Source organism: Lolium rigidum, chromosome 3, assembly GCF_022539505.1.
Source record: "Lolium rigidum isolate FL_2022 chromosome 3, APGP_CSIRO_Lrig_0.1, whole genome shotgun sequence".
Classification (NCBI taxonomy): domain Eukaryota; kingdom Viridiplantae; phylum Streptophyta; class Magnoliopsida; order Poales; family Poaceae; genus Lolium; species Lolium rigidum.
This window is the reverse complement of record NC_061510.1, coordinates 26,011,064-26,027,249: the sequence shown is the minus strand read 5'-3', so window position 1 is coordinate 26,027,249 and position 16,186 is coordinate 26,011,064. Positions and strand designations below refer to the sequence as shown.

Below are 16,186 nucleotides of genomic sequence, written 5' to 3'. Positions count from 1 at the left end.
GAAGAAAAAAACCGTTGAACGGCACATCAGCAGGTGCAAGGTAAACGTACAAAAACGCAACCAAATGGCAAAGTGCCTGCAGAGGTGACTGCGTCCGCTTGCAATGATTCGAGAGCAATCCAACCTCTAAATAAAAACTGTGCTAAATCTCTGAATATTTCGAGAAGTCGTCAGTTATTCCGAGCTGCAGTGCGGCAGAAGATAAACATATACACAAGGACTCTGAATGTACAAACACAGCAACTGAAAATTATCGTTTTATGTAGATGACCAAATGGAGTCAATCTGTGTGAGTGTCTGACTTCGCAAGTCTCTGTTTCCCGCCACTCTCGCAAAAATAAACTCCACAAGTCTCCAAACGGCAGACGCAGACTCCAAATTAAAATAAAATTAAGCCGCCAAAACATAATGTATGAGTAATTTAGTGCTAATTATAGCCGGCACAACTCTTTCGTACTGAACTATAGAACCAGTTGTTGTCCCAGTGCTGGTAAATTGCCACCAGTTTACAATCACCTCCCAGTTCTATATAAGCCATCCACGAACACCTCATCATCCAGTACATACAAGAGCAAGACAAGCAGAGAGCGGCGATTGATCACCAGGAGCATAGAGCATCAGCGAGCAACGGCAATGGCAGTGGCAGTAGCGTCGCCGACCATGGAGATCGAGCAGGACCTCCCCGGCTTCCGGTTCCACCCCACGGAGGAGGAGCTCCTCGGCTTCTACCTCTCCCGCGTCGCCCTCGGACAGAAGCTCCACATCGACATCATCGGCACCCTCAACATCTACCGCCACGACCCCTGGGACCTCCCCGGGATGGCCAAGATCGGCGAGAGGGAGTGGTACTTCTTCGTGCCTCGTGATCGGAAGGCGGGGAGCGGCGGCCGGCCGAACCGGACGACAGAGAAGGGGTTCTGGAAGGCGACAGGGTCGGACAGGGCTATCCGGAGCACCGGCGACCCCAAGCGGATCATCGGGCTCAAGAAGACGCTAGTCTTCTACCAGGGCCGCGCGCCAAGGGGCACCAAGACGGACTGGGTCATGAACGAGTACCGCCTCCCCGACCACGCCGCCGGCGCCGCGCCGCCCAGGGAGGACACGGTGTTGTGCAAGGTATACCGGAAGGCCACGCCGCTCAGGGAGCTCGAGCAGAGAGCTTCCGCGATGGAGGAGATGATGCTGCAGAGGCCCGGCGGCTGCGACGGAGGGTACGGCGGCGCGGCCAGAGCGTGCCCGGTCCAGGCCGCCACCTCCGCTGCCGACGACTACCTGTCGTTCTCTGACGACGTCCAGGACAATTTCCTGTTCCACTCCACTTGGCCATCGTCGGCGGCGCCGTCTGGCATTAACAAGAACGACGCCGCGCCCAGGCAAGCCAAGAAGGAGGCGGCAGACGCAGATGTCGCCACGGTCATAGTGGCGTCTGCGTCGTCTCTGCCGCAAGCGGCGAACACACCCTGCAACTTCCAGCTCCCGGAGGCGAACCCACTCTGCAATTTCCAGCTCCCAGAGGCGAACCCACCCTGCGACCTCCAGCTCCCGGCGGCAAACACGCCCTGCAACTTCCAGCTCCCGGAGGCGAACCCGCCCTGCAGCGTCCAGCTCCCGGCGGCGAACAAGCCGCGCAGCTTCGAGCTACCGGCGGCAAACCCACCCTCCAGCTTCCAGCTCCCGGCGGCCAATCCACCCAGCAATCTCCAGCTTCCAACGGCGAACCCGCCGAGCAGCTTCCAGCTACCGGCGGCAAACCCACCCTGCAACATCCAGCTCCCGGCGGCGAACCCACCGCGCAGCTTCCCGCTCCCGGTGGCGAGCCCACGCTGCAGTCTCCAGCTCCCGGAGGCGAACCCGCCCCGCAGCTTCCCGCTCCCGATGGCGAGCCCACGCTGCAGTCTCCAGCTCCCGGCGGCGAGAAACGGGGTGTTCGACCTGCCCAACCTGCAGCTCCCGGCGGCGGGGCACGGAGTCTTGGAGTGGCTGCAAGACCCGTTCCTGACGCAGCTGCGAAGCCCGTGGCAAGACCAGCATTGCCTGTCCCCATACGCGCATCTGCTCTACTACTGAAGGACGAAAATCGAGGTGACGACGAACTCACCATCGATCTCCAAATGCAAGCTGTGCAAGAGCAAGCATGCAAAGTTTGATTTGAAAAAAATAAATGGTAAGGTGTGAATTCAGTTGTACATAGAGTACTGTAGCATTACGTGCCTATCTAGAAGTGGATCTTTCGTTTCTTTTGTACATTTTAAGAATGAGATGTGTAACATGGAACTATGGAAGTTGCAACTAAGCTTGAAGTCTATGTTTTCCAAGTACTAACTGTCAAACTTTGGGATCTAAAATGGTTGATCTTTTTCCCGAACTTTGACACATGTCATTGCTATACTTTATATAAATTCTCAGATGGCAACTTTGAAGGTGACACAAATAACATCAAAACATATAAACATCGAAATAAAGTTGGCGCTGAATTCAGATTGGAATCGAGATATGTTTGAAATCTAATCCTTTAGAAGTTTTGACTTTATAAGAATTCTGATGATGTAATCGAAGTTGTCCCTTTTTATACATGCAAACACTCATAAGAGAGAACCAAAGAGCGTGGTGCGCTAAGGTTTTGGAGGGCATGCTCTAGTCTATTTTGGTCCAATTAATCCAATTAGTTAATGAGGCAATCCTCCAAATATGGTTTTAACCTTAGTCCAAGCAGATATTGCATTTTAATATAAAATTACACTGTTATTGTTGTGATCAGTTTAAACATATATAATTAACCTAGGTTGTTGCATTGGGACTTATTTTATGATCAATTTACTAATACGAAATTTACCTGCCTAGTTGCATGTTTTCTAGAAAATCAGTTTTGATAATAGTTTTCTCCTTCTTGAGATGAAAATTGGGTTGTAGTTTATGTTAGAATTTCAGCCTGATATTGGGTAGACTCGTGTGTATGAGGGCCTAAAAATTCTAAAATTCCAAACTAGTGTAGGCACTTTAGTCCCATATTGCTTATACAACTTATAAGGGCAGCAAATCTAGTGTTCTAAAATATAGAAACACACTGAGCATTGCACCACACACATATAATGCACCCGTGGATTTTTCTGAGATTATCCGGTGACTTGTGACTTTTTCATCATCTTTCGACTTGAATGATGTGAACTTAGTAAATGAAGAAGATGTGGAGCCTGTGAAAGTTTGGTGCGCATCCAAGGATTCAATTAGCCATGTTTTGTAAAAGAAGGTTGGGAGGAGTACTAGAAAATAAATGGGAGCCACTCATGTAAGAAAAATAGACTTGGCATGTGAAAGTTCAATGTCGGTAACATAGAGGAGGGTGAATATGTTATACAAAAATTTCCATGACTTGTTTGCAATTTTAGGCTATGTGGATAAATAATGTGGTCTAATGCAAACTAAGTGGAGCACCCTATATGAAAAAATGTATATCAAGAAACTTCAACCTCGATGGCTATCACAAATTAAATAAGTGGAAAAATAACCGAAGCACACGGAGACGATGATTTGTCCCGATGTTCACTTCCTTGCGGGGAAGGTAGTCACTGTTGGAGAGGTGCGGTTACCACGAAGGACACCGAACGCCACGAAGGCCCACCTTCTTCTCCGTGAGATCCTTCCACGAAGTAGGAGCCCTTTCCACTATGTGAAGACCTTAGGGAGGCTTTCCATACCGTACAAACTTTTCGGCTCGATCACAACTTGATGGCTCCCGGCGACCGCTACCTCCTAGGAGTCCTCAACCTCCACAGTAACAAGATCGAAGCTAGAACTTGACACAAGGCTCAAATCGCAAATTTGATCGGTGGAAAGAGAGAGGATGAAAATATCTTTCACTTGGATGGATCCACTCTCAAAGTTGTTGGTTAAATCTCTCTTGATCAAAGGATTGGTGGAGAAGAGTGCAAGAGAGAGTAAAAGGATGAAGAACTTGATATGAATCTCAAAATAATGGCCAAGGTGAAGATCCATGAAATTAGTCACTTCCATTTATAGTGAAATTAGCCGTTTTTATGCCAAAATCGTGCACGAACATGCCTGGACGGTCATACCGGCTTCAGGCCCGATATTACTGGCCAAATTTGTTGTTCGGGGCATGTATGCATGGCCATACCTGCCAAACACCCATACCGGAGAAACACCAAGATGAATATGGAAAACGTTGATGAAAAATATGGCAAACTTTGATGGAAGTACAGAGGAAGTTATTTGAGCCAAGTACGAAATGAAAACTTCGATCCACTCTTAATATTGTGGGGTCATGTACTCAAGAAAAACCGAAAAGGGGAGACTACCTTGTCGCGCTCTTCCGGACTCCATCTTCGAGTTCATTTTCCGTGCTCTTCCGTACTCTGTCTTCGAATTTCCTTGTAGTGCTCTTCCTCTCCCTTTTCACATCGTGACCTGACACCATAAGAGTATCAGAGAATTAACCGCATCTCGCTTGACCTTGATGACAACCCTCATGCTTCATTCAAGCCGGAACACCTCAGTTGATTGCATGCCCTAGGTCTTGGTCACCAATATCTCAACTCATGAGGCTTGGAGGATTGTGACACCGACTTCGAGCCAAAGTTTCTCTGTAGACATCAACTATCTTGAATCCAACATATGGTCTTCAAGCAAAACCTATGGAGTATTCCTTCAAACAAAAATTCAATGAAAACATTAGTCCATAGGAATTGCCATCAATTACCAAAAAAAAACATAGGGGCAAAGTACCCTTACAACATTGATGATCTGAAATTATTTACATAATCTTCCTTTGCATGAACATTTTCACATATGAATGCTCTTCTAGCTCTTCTAGTCCTATGTCTTGTGTATTATGTATTAATACATGCTTCTCTATGTGAAGGGCTTAGCCAATACTGTATTATTATGAGTCAAAAGAGAAACTCTTTTATCGCCATCCATCATTCTTATGACCAACTAATACATACTGAAACGAAATAAACACTATGCACACACTTGCACAAGTCTTGATTCATTGCTCATTTGGATATCAATGCTTATGGTAGAAAATATTATGATATAACAGCAGGTAAAGCGTCTCCGTGTTGCGTGTGTAGATAAACAGAGAGGGGTCTGGACGGGAACCAACAAATCCAAGTCGTAGAAGATGGTCAGCGAAGCGGCTATACCAAGCTCGCGGCGCCTGCTTAAGCCCATAGAGAGACTTGTTGAGGCGGCATACATGGTCGGGCTGGGAAGCATCAACGAACCCTGACGGTTGTGCACAATAGACAGTCTCAGCGAGAGTACCATGTAGAAAGACATTGTTGATGTCGAGCTGATGCACCGGCCAGTCTTGAGCGACGGCAATGGGCAAAACAGTCCTAACAGTCGCCGGCTTGACGACAGGACTGAAAGTCTCACCGTAGTCGACACCAGTGCATTGGGTGAAGCCCCGGAGTACCCAACGTGCTTTGTACCGGTCTAAGGAGCCATCTGGTTTGAGCTTATGATAAAATATCCATTTGCCAGAAACAATATTAGCTCCAGGTGGTCTAGGCACAAGATCCCATGTCTGATTGTTTTGCAGGGCTGTAAATTCATTGACCATTGCAGCATGCCAGTGAGGATCCTTCAGAGCACCACGATAGCTTTTTGGAAGCGGACTAAGAACATCAACATGCCGATTAAGGCGATCAACAGGCCGAGACATACCACGTTTTCCACGAGTGTACATATTGTGAGTATTCTCGGCAAGGGGAGGGCCAACCGGAGCCAGTACCACGGGGGCGGGGGAGGTGGAGGTGGGTTAGGCGGAGGCGTGGGTGGCTGGGGGTTAGGCTGAGGTATGGGTGGCTGGGGTGGAGGGTTTGGGAGGATGGGTGGTAGCTCATCGAGGAAGGATAAATCAATGGGAGTAGGTGGTGTGGATATTTTAGAAAAAGGAAATGAATTTTCATCGAAGACAACATGACGGGAGATGATAAGTTTGTGTGTAGAGAGGTCGAGGCAGCGGTAGCCGCGGTGAGAAGAGGAGTATCCGAGGAAGACACAGGCGGTCGTGTGAGGAGCAAGTTTGTGAGTTGTGGTAGCGGAGAGGTTAGGGTAACAAAGACATCAAAAAACCTGGAGTTGTTCGAGAGGAAGAGGGAGGCCATAGAGAACCTCGTGTGGGGTGCGGTGCTGAAGGGTTTTAGTGGGGTGAAGGTTGAACAAGAAAGTGGCAGTGTTAAGAGCTTCGACCCAATATATTGGAGGCATACATGCTTGGAAAAGAAGAGATCGAACCATGTTGTTTGTAGAGCGAATGACACGCTCGGCTTTACCGTTTTGGGGGATGTGTATGGGCAAGACATGCGTAGAGTGGCACCAAGGGACATGAGAAAATTGCGGGCAGCAGTATTGTCAAATTCACGACCATTGTCACACTGTAGGGATTGGACTGTTGTATGAAACTAAGTGGATACATAGGCGAAGAAGTTTTTGAGTGTTGGGAAAGTTTCAGATTTCATGCGTAAGGGAAAAGTCCAAAGGTAATGAGTAAAATCATCTAACACAACTAGGTAGTATTTGTAACCGGACACACTAGGAAGAGGGGAAGTCCACAAATCACAATGGATTAGTTGAAAAGGCCGAGTAGTGTGAGTAGATGATGAATCAAAAGGTAGACGCATGTGTTTCCCTAATTGACAAGCATGACATAACTGATTATCGGTAGCATTTTTATTACAAGGAAAAGAAAAAGCACTTGCTAGGGTAAATAGATTACAAATAAGGTAGGAATCTTATAGTCGGTTTATTCTAGACGTGTTCTTGAAGGAGATATGCCCTAGAGGCAATAATAAAAGTAGTTATTATTTATATCTCTATGTTTATGATAAATGTTTATATGTCATGCTATAATTGTATTAACCGAAACATTAGTACATGTGTGATATGTAGACAACAAGAAGTCCCTAGTATGCCTCTTAAACTAGCTTGTTGATTAATGGATGATTAGTTTCATAATCATGAACATTGGATGTTATTAATAACAAGGTTATATCATTATATGAATGATGTAATGGACACACCCAATTAAGCGTAGCATAAGATCTCGTCATTAAGTTATTTGCTATAAGCTTTCAATACATAGTTACCTAGTCCTTATGACCATGAGATCATGTAAATCACTTATACCGGAAAGGTACTTTGATTACACCAAACACCACTGCGTAAATGGGTGGTTATAAAGGTGGGATTAAGTATCTGGAAAGTATGAGTTGAGGCATATGGATCAACGAGTGGGATTTGTCCATCCCGATGACGGATAGATATACTCTGGGCCCTCTCGGTGGAATGTCGTCTAATGTCTTGCAAGCATATGAATGAGTTCATAAGAGACCACATACCACGGTACGAGTAAAGAGTACTTGTCGGGAGACGAGGTTGAACAAGGTATAGAGTGATACCGAAGATCAAACCTCGGACAAGTAAAATATCGCGAGACAAAGGGAATTGGTAATGTTTGTGAATGGTTCATTCGATCACTAAAGTCATCGTTGAATATGTGGGAGCCATTATGGATCTCCGGATCCCGCTATTGGTTATTGGTCGGAGTGAGTACTCAACCATGTCCGCATAGTTCTCGAACCGTAGGGTGACACACTTAAAGTTGGATGTTGAAATGGTAGTTCTTGAATATGGAATGAAGTTGGAATATTTGTTCGGAGTCCCGGATGTGATCCCGGACATCACGAGGAGTTCCGGAATGGTCCGGAGAATAAGATTCATATATAGGATGTCATTTTATGTGAATAAAATGTCGCGGAAGGTTCTATGGAAGGTTCTAGAAGGTTCTAGAAAAGTCCGGAAGAAACCACCAAGGAAGGTGGAGTCCACAAGGGACTCCACCTCCATGGCCGGCCAGCCCTAGTGGGGGTGGAGTCCCAAGTGGACTCCACCATAGGGGGCCGGCCACCCCCACATGGGAGGTGGGAATCCCACCTTTGGGTGGGAGTCCTAGTTGGGCTAGGTTTGCCCCCTCCTATGGAAGGTTTTGGTTTCGGGTCTTATTCGAAGACTTGGACACCAACACTTGGGATCCACCTATATAATGAGGGGCCAAGGGAGGGGGCCGGCCACCCCTAAGACCATAGCTTGGCCGCCCCCTTGAGTGGCCGGCCACCCCCTCCCAAACCCTAGCTTTGCTCCTCCACTTCATATTGCCCGGTTTGCTTAGCGAAGCTCCGCCGAACTTCTACACCGCCACCGACACCACGCCGTCGTGCCTGTCGGATTCAAGAGGAGCTACTACTTCCGCTGCCCGCTGGAACGGGGAGGTGGACGTCGTCTTCATCAACAACCGAACGTGTGACCGAGTACGGAGGTGCTGCCCGTTCGTGGCGCCGGAACCGATCGTGATCAAGATCTTCTACGCGCTTTTGCAAGCGGCAAGTGAACGTCTACCGCAGCAACAAGAGCCTCATCTTGTAGGCTTTGGAATCTCTTCAAGGGTGAGACTCGATACCCCCTCGTTGCTACCGTCTTCTAGATTGCATCTTGGCTTGGATTGCGTGTTCGCGGTAGGAAAATTTTTGTTTTCTATGCAACGTTATCCTACGGTGGTATCGAGCCGTGTCTATGCATAGATGGTTGCACGAGTAGAACACAATGGTTTGTGGGCGTTGATGCTCTTGTTATCTTTAGTTGAGTACTTTGCATCTTTATGGCATAGTGGGATGAAGCGGCTCGGACTAACTTTACATGACCGCGTTCATGAGACTTGTTCCTCGTTCGACATGCAACTTGTATTGCATAAGAGGCTTTGCGGGTGTCTGTCTCTCCTACTATAGTAAAGATTCAATTTACTCTTCTATTGACAACATTAGTATCAACGTTGTGGTTCATGTTCGTAGGTAGATTAGATCTATATCGAAAACCCTAAACCACGTAAAATATGCAAACCAAATTAGAGAGCGTCTAACTTGTTTTTGCGGGGTTTGGTGATGTGATATGGCCATAATGTGATGATGAATATGTATGAGATGATCATTATTGTATTGTGGCAACCGGCAGGAGCCTTATGGTTGTCTTTAAATTTCATGTTGAGTAGTATTTCAAAGTAGTTGTAATAGTTGCTACATGGAGGACAATCATGAAGACGGCGCCATTGACCTTGGTGCTTCGCCGACGATGATGGAGATCATGCCCGAAGATGATGGAGATCATATCCGTGCTTTGGAGATGAAGATCAAAGGCGCAAAGACAAAAGGGCCATATCATATCACATATGAACTGCATGTGATGTTAATCCTTTTATGCATCTTATTTTGCTTAGATCGCGACGGTAGCACTATAAGATGATCCCTCACTAAAATCTCAAGATAATAAAGTGTTCATCCTTAGTAGCACCGTTGCCAAGACTTGTCGTTTCGAAGCATCTCGTGATGATCGGGTGTGATAGAATCAACAAGTGCATACAACGGGTGCAAGCCGAGTTTGCACATGCGGATACTAAGGTGGCCTTGACGAGCCTAGCATGTACGGACATGGTCTCGGAACACGTGATACCGAAAGGTAGAGCATGAATCATATGATTGATATGATGAACACTTTGAGTGTTCGCCATTGAAATTACACCTTGTCTCGTGATGATCGGACTATGGTGTGGTGGATTTGGTTCGTGTGATCACTAAGACAATGCGAGGGATATTGTTTTGAGTGGGAGTTCACCTAGATTTTTAATTATATTGAATTAAAATTTGAACTCAATTTGTCATAAACTTAGTCTAAACTATTGCAAATATATGTTGTAGAGATGGCGTCCCCAATCAATTTTAACCAGTTCCTAGAGAAAGAAAAGCTTAAGAGCAACGGTAGCAACTTCACCGAGCGGTTCCGTCATGTGAGGATCTTCCTCTCCGGCGGAAATCTGCAATATGTGCTTGATGCACCGCTAGGTGACCCTCCTGCGAAACTGAAACCGATGAAGTAAAAGCTGTTTACGAGACTCGGAAAACTCGGTACTCTCAAGTTCGGTGTGCCATCCTGTGCGATCCGGAATCCGATCTTCAAAAACGTTTTGAGCACCACGATCCTCATGAGTTGATGAAAGAGTTAAAGACTATTTTCGAGACTCATGCGGCCGTGGAATGCTATGAAGCATCGAAACATTTCTTCGAGCTGTATGATGGAAGAAGGCAGCTCCATTAGTGAGCACATGCTCGCCATGACCGGGCATGCGAAGAAACTCGGTGACTTGGGAATAGTGATTCCTAACGGATCGGGGATTAATCGTGTCCTTCAATCACTCGCCACCAAGTTACAAGAACTTTGTGATGAACTACAATATGCAGAACATGAACAAGGAGTTACTCGAACTCTTTGGCATACTAAAAGCTCGCTGAGATTGAGATCAAGAAAGAGCACCAAGTGTTGATGGTCAACAAGACCACTAGTTTCAAGAAACAGGGCAAGTCTAAGGGAAAATTCAAGAAGGGTGGCAAGAAAGCTGCCACGCCTCCTATGAAACCTAAGAACGGCCCTAAGCCTGATGCCGAGTGCTATTACTGCAAGGAGAAGGGACACTGGAAGCGTAATTGCTCCAAGTATCCGGCTGATCCGAAGAGCGGCCTTGTCAAGAAGAAGAAAGAAGGTATATCCGATATACATGTTATAGATGTTTATCTCACTGGTTCTCGTTCTAGTACCTGGGTATTTGATACCGGTTCGGTTGCTCATATTTGTAACTCGAAACAGGAACTAAAGAATAAACGAAGACTACCGAAAGATGAAGTGACAATGCGCGTTGGAAATGGATCCAAAGTCGATGTGATCGCTGTCGGCACACTTCCTCTACATCTACCTTCGGGATTAGTTTTAAGCCTAAATAATTGTTATTTTGTACCCGCGTTGAGCATGAACATTATATCCGGATCTTGTTTAATGCAAGACGGTTATTCATTCAAGTCCGAGAATAATGGTTGTTCTATTTTTATGAATAATATCTTTTATGGTCAAGCACCACAAAAGAATGGCTTATTTCGTTAGATCTCGATAGTAGTGATACGCATATACATAACATTGATGCTAAGCGAATTAAATTGAATGATAATTCTACTTATATGTGGCACTTTCGTCTTGGTCATATTGGAGTGAAGCGCATGAAGAAACTCCATACTGATGGATTACTTGAATCACTTGACTTTGAGTCACTTGATAGATGCGAAGCATGTCTAATGGGAAAAATGACTAAGACTCCATTTTCCGGTATGATGGAGCGAGCTACTGACTTATTGGAAATCATACATACCGATGTGTGCGGACCAATGAGTGTAGCATCGCGCGGTGGTTATCGTTATGTTCTAACCTTCACGGATGATCCGAGTAGATATGGGTATATCTATTTCATGAAACATAAATCCGAAACTTTCGAGAAGTTTAAGGAATTTCAAAGTGAAGTAGAAAATCAACGTAACAAGAAGATAAAATTTCTACGATCTGATCGTGGAGGTGAATATCTGAGTTATGAGTTTGGCATGCATTTAAAGAAATGCGGAATACTTTCACAATTGACACCGCCGGGAACACCACAACGAAACGGTGTATCCGAACGTCGTAATCGAACTCTCTTAGATATGGTTCGTTCTATGATGTCTCTTACCGATTTGCCATTATCATTTTGGAGTTATGCATTAGAGACAGCCGCATTCACTTTAAATAGAGCACCATCAAAATCCGTAGAAACGACACCGTATGAATTATGGTTTAATAAGAAACCTAAGTCGTCGTTCCTGAAAGTTTGGGGTTGCGAAGCCTATGTAAAGAAGTTACAACCGGACAAGCTAGAACCCAAAGCGGAGAAATGCGTCTTCATAGGATACCCTAAGGAAACTATAGGGTATACTTTCTATCACAAATCCGAAGGCAAAATATTTGTTGCAAAGAACGGAACCTTTCTTGAGAAAGAATTTCTCACTAAAGAAGTGACTGGAAGAAAAGTAGAACTCGATGAGATTAATGAATCTATACTCGTTGATCGGAGTAGCGCGAGTACCGGAAGTTGTACCTGTACCGCCTACACCGGCAACGGAGGAAGCTAATGATAATGATCATGAAACTTCGAACGAGGAAACTACCGAACCTCGCGGATCGACAAGGGAACGTGCCACTCCCGATTGGTATGATCCTTGTCTAAATGTCATGATTGTGGATAACAATGATGAGGACCCTGCGACGTATGAAGAAGCAATGATGAGCCCAGATTCCAACAAATGGCAAGAAGCCATGAAATCCGAAATGGGATCCATGTATGATAACAAAGTATGGACTTTGGTAGACTTACCCGATAGCCGAAAGGTCTGTCGAGAATAAATGGATCTTCAAGAGAAAAACAGATGCCGATGGTAATATTATCGTCTATAAAGCTCGACTTGTCGCAAAGGGTTTCCGACAAATTCAAGGAGTTGACTACGATGAGACTTTCTCACCTGTAGCGAAGCTAAAATCTGTGAGGATTTTGTTAGCAATAGCTGCATTTTTCGATTATGAGATTTGGCGGATGGATGTCAAAACGGCGTTCCTTAATGGAGACATTGAGGAAGAGTTGTATATGGTACAACCCAAAGGTTTTGTCGATCCTAAAAATGCTGACAAAGTATGCAAACTTCAGCGTTCAATCTATGGACTCGAAGCAAGCATCAAGAAGTTGGAACCGACGCTTTGATAAGGTGATCAAAGACTTTGGGTTTATACGAGTGTCATGGAGAGGCCTGTATTTACAAGAAAGTGAGTGGGAGCTCGTAGCATTCCCGATATTATATGTAGATGACATATTATTAATTGGGAATGATATAGAACTATTAAGCGAGTGTAAAAGGTTATTTGAATAATAGTTTTTCAATGAAAGACCTTGGTGAAGCATCGTATATATTAGGCATCAAGATTTATAGAGATAGATCAAGACGCCTAATAGGGCTATCGCAGAGTACATATCCGGACAAGATTCTAAAGAAATTTAGAATGGACGAAAGTAAGAAAGGATTCTTACCTATGTTACCGGGCAAGGTCTTGAGTAAGACTCAAGGACCGGCTACGGCAGATGAAAGAGAAAGGATGAGTAATATCCCCTATGCCTCGGCGAGTAGGATCTATCATGTATGCCATGCTATGTACTAGACCGGATATAGCACATGCTCGTTAGTTTGACTAGCGGATATCAAAGTGATCCAGGAATGGAACATCGGACAGCGGTCAAGAATATCCTGAAGTACTTGAAAAGAACTAAGGATATGTTTCTTTGTTATGGAGGTGACCAAGAGCTCGTTGTAAATGGTTACACCGATGCAAGTTGGAACACCGATCCCGATGACTCTAAGTCACAATCCGGGTACGTGTTTATATTGAATGGTGCTTGCAGTAAGCTCGGGCAAGCTCGAAGCGGTGCACGGTGGCGAAGTCTTCAACGGAATCGAGTACATAGCGGCTTCGGAGGCTTCATCGAAGCGGTATGGATGAAGAGGTTCATTGTAGAGCTCGGTGTGGTTCCTAGTGCATTGGACCCATTAATCATTTATCGTGATAACATGGGTGCCATCGCCAATGCACAAGAGCCAAGGTCACACAAGAGGCTGAAGCATATCAAGCTGCGTTACCACTCGATTCGCGAGTACATCGAAGATGGAGAAGTAAAGATTTGCAAAGTACACACCGATCCGAATGTAGCAGATCCGTTGACTAAAGCTCTCCCTAGGGCAAAGCATGACCAACACCGGAATGCCATGGGTGTTAGGTATATTACAATGTAATCTAGATTATTGACTCTAGTGCAAGTGGGAGATCGAAGGAGATATGCCCTAGAGGCAATAATAAAAGTAGTTATTATTTATATCTCTATGTTTATGATAAATGTTTATATGTCATGCTATAATTGTATTAACCGAAACATTAGTACATGTGTGATATGTAGACAACAAGAAGTCCCTAGTATGCCTCTTAAACTAGCTTGTTGATTAATGGATGATTAGTTTCATAATCATGAACATTGGATGTTATTAATAACAAGGTTATATCATTATATGAATGATGTAATGGACACACCCAATTAAGCGTAGCATAAGATCTCGTCATTAAGTTATTTGCTATAAGCTTTCAATACATAGTTACCTAGTCCTTATGACCATGAGATCATGTAAATCACTTATACCGGAAAGGTACTTTGATTACACCAAACACCACTCGCGTAAATGGGTGGTTATAAAGGTGGGATTAAGTATCCGGAAAGTATGAGTTGAGGCATATGGATCAACAGTGGGATTTGTCCATCCCGATGACGGATAGATATACTCTGGGCCCTCTCGGTGGAATGTCGTCTAATGTCTTGCAAGCATATGAATGAGTTCATAAGAGACCACATACCACGGTACGAGTAAAGAGTACTTGTCTGGAGACGAGGTTGAACAAGGTATAGAGTGATACCGAAGATCAAACCTCGGACAAGTAAAATATCGCGAGACAAAGGGAATTGGTAATGTTTGTGAATGGTTCATTCGATCACTAAAGTCATCGTTGAATATGTGGGAGCCATTATGGATCTCCGGATCCCGCTATTGGTTATTGGTCGGAGTGAGTACTCAACCATGTCCGCATAGTTCTCGAACCGTAGGGTGACACACTTAAAGTTGGATGTTGAAATGGTAGTTCTTGAATATGGAATGAAGTTGGAATATTTGTTCGGAGTCCCGGATGTGATCCCGGACATCACGAGGAGTTCCGGAATGGTCCGGAGAATAAGATTCATATATAGGATGTCATTTTATGTGAATAAAATGTCGCGGAAGGTTCTATGGAAGGTTCTAGAAGGTTCTAGAAAAGTCCGGAAGAAACCACCAAGGAAGGTGGAGTCCACAAGGGACTCCACCTCCATGGCCGGCCAGCCCTAGTGGGGGTGGAGTCCCAAGTGGACTCCACCATAGGGGGCCGGCCACCCCCACATGGGAGGTGGGAATCCCACCTTTGGGTGGGAGTCCTAGTTGGGCTAGGTTTGCCCCCTCCTATGGAAGGTTTTGGTTTCGGGTCTTATTCGAAGACTTGGACACCAACACTTGGGATCCACCTATATAATGAGGGGCCAAGGGAGGGGCCGGCCACCCCTAAGACCATAGCTTGGCCGCCCCCTTGAGTGGCCGGCCACCCCCTCCCAAACCCTAGCTTTGCTCCTCCACTTCATATTGCCCGGTTTGCTTAGCGAAGCTCCGCCGAACTTCTACACCGCCACCGACACCACGCCGTCGTGCTGTCGGATTCAAGAGGAGCTACTACTTCCGCTGCCCGCCGGAACGGGGAGGTGGACGTCGTCTTCATCAACAACCGAACGTGTGACCGAGTACGGAGGTGCTGCCCGTTCGTGGCGCCGGAACCGATCGTGATCAAGATCTTCTACGCGCTTTTGCAAGCGGCAAGTGAACGTCTACCGCAGCAACAAGAGCCTCATCTTGTAGGCTTTGGAATCTCTTCAAGGGTGAGACTCGATACCCCCTCGTTGCTACCGTCTTCTAGATTGCATCTTGGCTTGGATTGCGTGTTCGCGGTAGGAAAATTTTTGTTTTCTATGCAACGTTATCCTACAGTTCTAACCGTACACGTCTAACACATGAAGAGAATAGCTCTTCTCTAAATAGGCTTTCGTCCCGCTTTAAGCAGCAACCACCGTACATTCAAATGCAACAAAATATTAGAGCAACAATATAAACATGCTCAAGATGAAAAAAAAAAGTGATACAACTCTCATGAGAGATGATGCCAGCAATGAAACGACGAATCAAGATGACATCTTGCCTCCATTGCGCCCATCAAACTTGTCCCACCGCCACGCTTCATGACCAATGGATCACAAAGAACCAAGGAAACACCTTCGAGAGGGGATGAGACATCAGCATGCCGTTGCTGCCCATACCAGCAAGCTATCTAGTCCCAGGGTTTCCCTTCCGGCAGGGATTTCTCCCGAGCCCCCTAACACATAACCCCCAAAAGATCCATGTCCAAGAAGCCTCGTCCGTGGCCGATGGACAACACGACAATAGTAGGACGACGAGCACGGTGGAAGTAGCGACCTCGTGCAAAGCTTAGGTCTGAAGGGGCCCGCAACGCAGCCACCTAAAGTAGGCTCGCTTGACCCTAGTCTAGCCCAAATGCATGCTAATCATAGTTGTCGCCACCTCACCGCTGCCTG

General features: G+C 45.7%; 1 protein-coding gene across 2 annotated transcripts; it reads left to right on the top strand.

Moving 5' to 3' along the window:
* The first annotated feature begins 633 nt into the window (after positions 1 to 633).
* On the top strand, positions 634 to 2,067 carry LOC124695214 (NAC domain-containing protein 22-like). Of its 2 annotated transcripts, XM_047228092.1 has the most exons (3): positions 634 to 1,472; positions 1,731 to 1,802; positions 1,884 to 2,067. In XM_047228092.1, the coding sequence occupies exons 1-3, from the start codon at positions 634 to 636 to the stop codon at positions 2,065 to 2,067; spliced, it is 1,095 nt and encodes a 364-aa protein (XP_047084048.1). The 2 variants fall into 2 exon arrangements, with proteins under 2 accessions (XP_047084048.1, XP_047084049.1); XM_047228093.1 differs by lacking the exon at positions 1,731 to 1,802 and having other exon boundaries at positions 634 to 1,538.
* The last annotated feature ends 14,119 nt before the right edge of the window (positions 2,068 to 16,186 follow it).

Coding starts and splice junctions, on each gene's coding strand:
- LOC124695214 (XM_047228092.1), top strand. CDS start 634: ATGGCAGTGGCAGTAGCGTCGCCGACCATGGAGATCGAGCAGGACCTC. Junction 1,473..1,730: donor AACACACCCTGCAACTTCCA/GCTCCCGGAGGC, acceptor CCCGCCGAGCAG/CTTCCAGCTACCGGCGGCAA. Junction 1,803..1,883: donor AACCCACCGCGCAGCTTCCC/GCTCCCGGTGGC, acceptor CCCGATGGCGAG/CCCACGCTGCAGTCTCCAGC.